The sequence below is a fragment of the Acanthisitta chloris genome, unplaced genomic scaffold (assembly GCF_000695815.1).
Source record: "Acanthisitta chloris isolate BGI_N310 unplaced genomic scaffold, ASM69581v1 scaffold8211, whole genome shotgun sequence".
In the NCBI taxonomy this organism is placed as follows: Eukaryota; Metazoa; Chordata; class Aves; order Passeriformes; family Acanthisittidae; genus Acanthisitta; species Acanthisitta chloris.
The window spans coordinates 1-6,899 of NW_008656439.1; the positions used below are offsets into that span (position 1 = coordinate 1).

Genomic DNA, 6,899 nt, shown 5'->3' on the forward strand with positions numbered 1-6,899 from the left:
TGCGGGACACGCGGCGAAGTGTCCCGGGGCGGGAGGAGAGGCGCAGGGAGAAGGGGTGGGAGAGATGAGTCCCGTGATGGGGCTGGAGTGGCGCTGCGGTGATGGACAGGCTGGACCGAGCGGGAGGCTGTGGCGATAAGGAAACGGAACTTCGGGACCTCACCAGCGCTGTGGTGCTTGTTCTTTAGCGGCTGTTAGCAAGGAGAAAGGCTGCCTTAATTCTTAGACAAGTAAGCCGCCGGATGTCACGCCATGTGACATCTGGCCCGTCTGCTTACCCTGGTAACACCACGTCTCGATCCCTTGGTCCCAGGTGGCAGTTCTGCGCCTGCGGGAAGGAGACCCAAAAGCTCTGCATCTGTAGTCTAAACTCTTCCCAACACCTGCAACTCTCAGTTGTTCAGAGCACCGTGTCCCTTTCTGTCAGCTCTTCTTTTTGCTTTAAAGAAAATGCAGCTCTCCCGTGTACTCAATTGTCTGATGAACACAGGCACTGGGGTGTGCCTCAAGGGAAGCCAAATGTGCAAGACAAATTGATGAACAAGTTTCAGACTGTAACAAGGGGAAATAAAATACTTAGTAACTGTGTGTGGCGAGAAGCTCTGGCAAACGGAAGATTTTGATGAATGACTCAAGTGCAGAAATGTTACTGAGCTGTTTCCAGTCTGTTTCTGAATTGGCTGAGAAACATGAGGTGATAAGCCACAGCCGGAGTTTAAAGGAAGAAGAGCATGACTAAATGCTGCTGTATTTGAGAACCTCTTCTAAAAAGGAAAAGCCTTATTTTTACTGTTTTCTTAGTATACCCAAGCATTCACTTAGAGCAAGAAACTGGCTGTTAACTTGGCATCCTGCTTTCTTTGCTGACAGTCTCACCAGTTAGCAACAGGATCATTCCTTTGTGTATCAAGTCATCAAAATCCCACTGAGTTTATTACTGTTCGACTGTATTCAATTTTTAATAAGTCCTTCATTTATTTAGCCCTGAAAATATTTAAAAATACATATTCTGTTTGGCTACTAGAGCTAAGTAGACTACAGTAAAGATGTTCAATGTAGTAAATTAAGCCTGAGATTAAATGTAGCTGTTGTCTAATTGATTACTGTGTAGGAACAGATTTGCTGTCATCAAATAAAAATAGAATGGCTGTCTGGCCATAGTGTTTGCCTGCATTTCTTTTTTTTTTTTAATCTGTATTTCTGAGATCTCTGCTCACCTCAGCTGATATCCATATAATACAACAGGTCAGTATAATCTGAAAAAAAACCAAAACCCCAACTATTTTTGCTGTAGGCAAATGAACTTAATAATCTTGGTCTGGAAGATTTTTTTTTTAAGCTTCCTAGAAGAAAACATGAGGGTTAGTGAATTATGGTGCTCTTTACATACAGACATGCAGGGTTTTGCAGCTGGAATAGCTGCTTAGAACTCAAGTTTGGCAAACAGCTGTATTTGCAGTGTCCCAAGTGGCTTTTGAGGTTGAGAGTGTTAGGGTCGGTGTTCTTGTAAACGAAATGGGAACAGTGGTAAATGGGCCAAAACTGCATGTTCTGTGTACTGTATGTTTGTACATGCTCTGTGTGGATAGATCTCTTGTCACAACTTCATAGTCTGAGTACACAAAGCTGCAAGCAGTAGAAAGGGGGGAAACTTGGAAAAATGGAAAATCTGGTAGTGAGGAAGTATCACACTAGTGTGGGTTTTAGGCACATGTAGACAAACTTCAGATCTTATAACAATTAAAGTTCAAGTGACAGGATTTTAACTTACTGTAGTCCATCAGATGAGAGGAGAACAGGTATTAAGATTTTTGATTCCTAGAAAAATAGAATAGGCAATGAAGGCTCTTGTGAGACCCCACCTGGAGTACTGTGTACAGTTCTGGTGTCCCCAGCATCAGAAGGACATGGAACTGTTGGAGCAAACCTAGAGGAGGCCAAATAGCTGATAAGAGGACTGGAGCACCTTCCCTACAAGGACAGGCTGAGAAAATTGGGGCTGTTCAGCCTGGAGAAGAGAAGGTTGTGTGGAGACCTATAGCAACCTTCCAGTATCTGAAGGGGCTACAGGGAAGCTGGGGAGGGACTCTGTTAGGAACTGCAGTGATAGGACAAGGAGTAATGGGTAAAAATTGCAAGAGGAGAAATTTAGATTAGATATTAGGAAGAAAATTTTTTCCTGTGAGGGTGGTGAGACACTGGCACAGGTTGCCCAGGGAGGCTGTGGCTGCCCCAACCCTGGCAGTGTTCAAGGCCAGGTTGGATAAAGCCTTGAGCAGCCTGGCCTAGTGAGAGGTGTCCCTGCCCATGGCAGGAGGTTGGGACTAGATGGTCTTTATTGTTCATTTCAGCCCCTTAACATTCAGTGGTTCTATAATGATTTTATTACAAGAGTAAGGATTTTAAGACTTTTTTTCCTGACATGCAGTATTATTGTTGAAGAGCAAAACCCAAAATGTGGATATTTAGTTCAAAATGTGTCACTCATTAAAAAATCATAGAGAAATGGATATTTTTCTAGAACCTAGTTCCAGTTCTAAAGGTAGTCACATGCAAGATCTAGGTGTAGCCAAGCCAGTCCTATTCTTACATCTCACAGAAGTGTTTGCTCAGTAGGTGAAACAAAGAGCTGGTGGCCATGGGCACAAATAGAGTGCCATTGCACTCAAGAAAAGCCAGGAGTTGTACAGGATGCAGAAGTTTAAACCAGTTTCTCCAAGCGTGTGCTATTGTTCCAAAGGTTCCCCACACCCCCCTCCCCCTTCCTAATCAGCTAAAGTTAAAACTGAAGTGCAGTTACACCATGATTAGGGTGACTAGAGCTCATGATGCAGGTACATATTCCAAAACTGCTGTCTTCAGTGGCAGTGGAGAGGCTTAAATAATGAGGTAACTTCCATGGAAGGTTGAGGTTTGCATCTGGTGGGGACAGATAATATAGAAAGGGAAGATACAAAGGCATAAAACATTTGTTACTTGAGGGAGAAGTCAAGTGGGAAGAATTAGATAAAGGAAAACAAAGGGAGTACATGGGAAAGAAACATTTCATGGAGCGATTTTAGGATTTTTTTCTTCTCCTCAACATTGCTGCCAAAATTCTCTTAATTCTAGCTACATTTCTACCTTTTTTTTTATAACCTAGTTGTCAGGAGGATCAACATAAAATTCAAGCAGACCCACTAGGAATAGTATTTTTATGCAGTGCTAGAGGGCTATGTTTTACCATAAAGCAAACAGATTCTGTTAAATGTGTGTCCAAGACCTTTAGTGTGTGAGCACTTGTTTACAGTGTTGGAGAATAGTCAGTCTCCTGCAATCTGGTTTATTATTAACCCAGTCTTGGTTTCTGTACAGTTTGAATAATTGCTTGTACTTGGCTTATAAAAACTTATATCTTTTACTGTTCAAATATTTGCACAATTGGTCGTTTTTCTAACAGTTTCTTAGACTAAGCTTTTGAAGGAATGTGGTGCTTGGACACCTTCACAAGTAGGAGCTGCTGTGGTTTTTCTGGTACAGGTTACAGATGTATTTAATTATTTATTAGCAGTGCTATAGTACAGTGTAAGGTCCTATAAAATGTGGGTGTTACTTTTACATGTAAAACTGCTATGTTTTACGTGACCTCTGTTTTAAGTGATGTAATGAGTCGCTGTCCCTGAAAATGCTTTTAAGATCATGATTTTAGCTTTTCTCTCCTTAAAGCAAACTGCTAGCCCCATCATTTCCTCCCTAAATTCCATGTTACTACTCTAGTAACTCTGGGCAAGTGAATATATTTGCCCTCAATTCTACAGAATAATTTAGTGTCCCTTATTGTTTAAAGATTCATATATATGTCTGTGTGTGCATTATCTCCCCCCTGCCCTTTCACCTCCACCTGAAAATGGTTAATTTCCCCATCAGGTTTATTTGCACAGTTCCTTATTGTCATTGAAATCAATGACTATAAAGGTCCTTCTGGGTCACTAGATCCAGCCCCCCTCAGTGCAAGCAGCCTGTGAAGTGACAAAGCTCTACTCCCACAGCCTTTGAAGACTGGTGACCCTGTTGCAAGCCAAAACTGACAACACAATCCCAGCTTTTTCAGGTCAGAGAGAAACAGACTTCAAGGAAAAAAAGGCCCTTCAAAAATGCCTTGTCAATGCTTTGTCTCTGATGTGTTGTTTATTTTGTTTGTTTGTTTTAATGCCTGAGTTCTACCCCAACCAGCAATGCTTATTATAATTGTACAGCTGTGTAAGAAACAAGATTTACTGAAATTGAGGGGCTCCAGGTGCTGTAGGAATCAGCAGCCACCCTGCCATGGCCCTGTATCCCCAGAAGTTAGGCTGCTTAAAGCCTAAGCTGCACAATGCAGTTTGCTTGCTTTGTCATCTGCAGGTATTGGAAGTTGTTTCTAGTGCCCTGTGAATGCCTTAGGAGGGACTTGTTTTATTCAGACAGTTGTCAAATGTCCAGGATTTCTGTTTCATCAAAAACTTGGTTGCAACTTAGTATTTCTTACCTCTTGATTTGCTGGGTTGATAGTTTCAAGTTTGGGTTGTTTTGAAATGATCAGTTTGAAAGGGACTGGAAAAAAAGTAGGATTCGTATTTGTGATATAAATATCTCAAATATTATCTCATTCATAGAATCATAGAATTTTAGGGGTTGGAATGGACCTTACAGATCATCTAGTCCCAACCCCGTGGGCAGGGATAGCTCCCCACTATACCAGGATGCTCAAGACCTCATCCAGTCTGGCCTTGAACACTGCCAGGGTTGAGGCAGCCACCACTTCCCTGGGCAACCTGTTCCAATGTCTCACCACCCTTACAGTAAAACACTTTTTTCTAATATCTAACCTAAACTTCCCCTCCTTCAGTTTGAGCCCATTACCCCTTGTACTATCGTTGCAGTTCCTAACAAAGAGCTCCTCTCTGGCTCCCTTGTAGGCCCTTCAGATATTGAAAAGTTATGAACAGACCTAGGCTGTTGATATCTATCTTTGATAGATCAAAGAGCAAATTGGAGTTTTCTGGAACAGGTAGGTCTCCAAACTGCCAGAATGTTGAATTCAGGAGGACAATAGCCAAAAGGTGAGGTACTGTTCTTTCATATTTCATAGAATCCATTCAGTGTTGTATCCATAACATATGCATGTGGGAGCAAAAAGTCAAGTATCTTCCCCTGAAACTGAACTCTGAAAGTGTCTCATAACATGGAAATTAGTTTGACATCCAGTCAGAGACTTCAGCTCTTCTGTTTTCTCTTGTTGGTCTGGGTAGATCTACCACATTAAATTGCTGTTCTTCAGAATATAGAGGTTAAACTTTGAGGTTGGAGTTGCATTTTATTAAAGATAAAACACAGCTAATAGGTGAAGCCCAGACTGCTGTAGTTTTGACTGTGAATGTTTCCGATTTGCAGAGCTCTAGTAATTATCAGCACTTTGGATGGACGAATTGCTGCACTGGATCCAGAAAACAGTGGGAGAAAACAGTGGGATCTGGACGTGGGATCAGGTTCTCTTGTGTCATCCAGTCTCAGTAAACCAGAGGTAAGGTTTAATCTCTTTCCTGACTAAATCTTTAGAAATGGAGTTGTCTGTAATAAAATGAAAGCAACTTCCTCTGTATTTGATAGATGTTAAATAATGCAGCAAACTTACCTACCAAACTTTATCCATAATGTTCTCAAACTTTTTTTTTTGGAGTGCTTACATCATGTTGCCATTTCAAACTAGAGTGTGTCAGCATTTTAGCCTTGGAATTGATGTATGTGATAACTATCAAACTAGATGATGTAACTGAGTTTGGGAATTGTGTGTATTTGCTGATTGAAAACAAGTTACTTGTAATTTGAAGCAAATTAAAGGATCATCTGCTTTGTATTACTAAAGGATGTTTTGGCAAGTACTGGCTTTCTTTTTTCGACTCAAGAAAAGCAAAAGTCCTTGTGACTTAATATATGAACAAAGGATTGTTTGGGGTGTTTCATATTAGATAAGCGCCTGCCTGTGCAACAGAATGTGTTAGCAATTAAACAGAGCACTGAAGGTCACCTCAAGTACTGAGTGGTAAAGGGTTGCGTCATTTCTTGCTGATGAACTGTAAGAAGAAAATCTAGAGTTAAATTTCTTGTTTGGTGCAGTTTGAATAAACTTAGGCTAAAAATTAGAAGGAAGTTCCCCCCCTCCCCTTTTCCTGCACTGAAGAAGTAAGATCCTTGAGTCATTCTCTCCTAGAAATAGGAGGAATAAAAGCACCCATGAAGAGATAATATGTGGTGATGACAAAGTACACGGTCCTTCCATGTCATGGATGGTTGGATTTGATGACCAGTCTTATATCTTGCTTTTGCACGATGAGCATTGGAGAATGAAAGTTGAATTCAGGGTTATTCTGACTGTATGAGCTTCTTGCTTGTGGTTCTTTGTTGCTGTCTGACCTCTGTTTTGGTGTAAAGAAGTCGAAGGAATGATTTGGTCTGTTGCTGTGGTAGTGTGACAGCTAGTAATGAGTATCTCAGATGGCAAAAGTAATGTGAATGTTAACTCATGTTCCTTTGCTGAGCAGGAGTTTTATTTACAGATAAAGCTTTTTGAGACTCGTTCAGGTGTATTTTTGTGGTTTAGAAAAAAGCACTATAGGAAAGAAGAACTTTCCCCCAAAAAATATGTTCTACAGCAGAATTGAAAGTAATACAAAAACTGTAGAAAGAACTGCAAAGAGCTCTGTGAAGCGAAGGTGTGATAGTGTGATCCTTCACAAATGTTTTCAATGCTAGATACTTAAAATACTGCTCTGTTACCTGTTGCTGCCGTGAGTTTCTGATGACCACATGGAAACAGAACCTTTGGTTATAAAATGCGCACGTTTGAAATCTTTGCAAATTGAAACTTGGGTTTTTTCCCT

At 40.9% G+C, this 6,899-nt stretch overlaps 1 protein-coding gene across 1 annotated transcript in view; it reads left to right on the forward strand.

The window, feature by feature from the left end:
• Positions 1 to 4,997: 4,997 nt before the first annotated feature.
• The window catches only part of EIF2AK3 (eukaryotic translation initiation factor 2-alpha kinase 3), a gene marked incomplete at its 5' end in the record, with an annotated part of 40,673 nt that continues 38,771 nt past the window's right edge, over positions 4,998 to 6,899 (forward strand). The window contains 2 exons of the mRNA XM_009084337.1: positions 4,998 to 5,081; positions 5,413 to 5,542. Coding sequence (XP_009082585.1) covers positions 4,998 to 5,081; positions 5,413 to 5,542 — 214 coding nt within the window. The remainder of the gene's footprint in view (positions 5,082 to 5,412; positions 5,543 to 6,899) is intronic.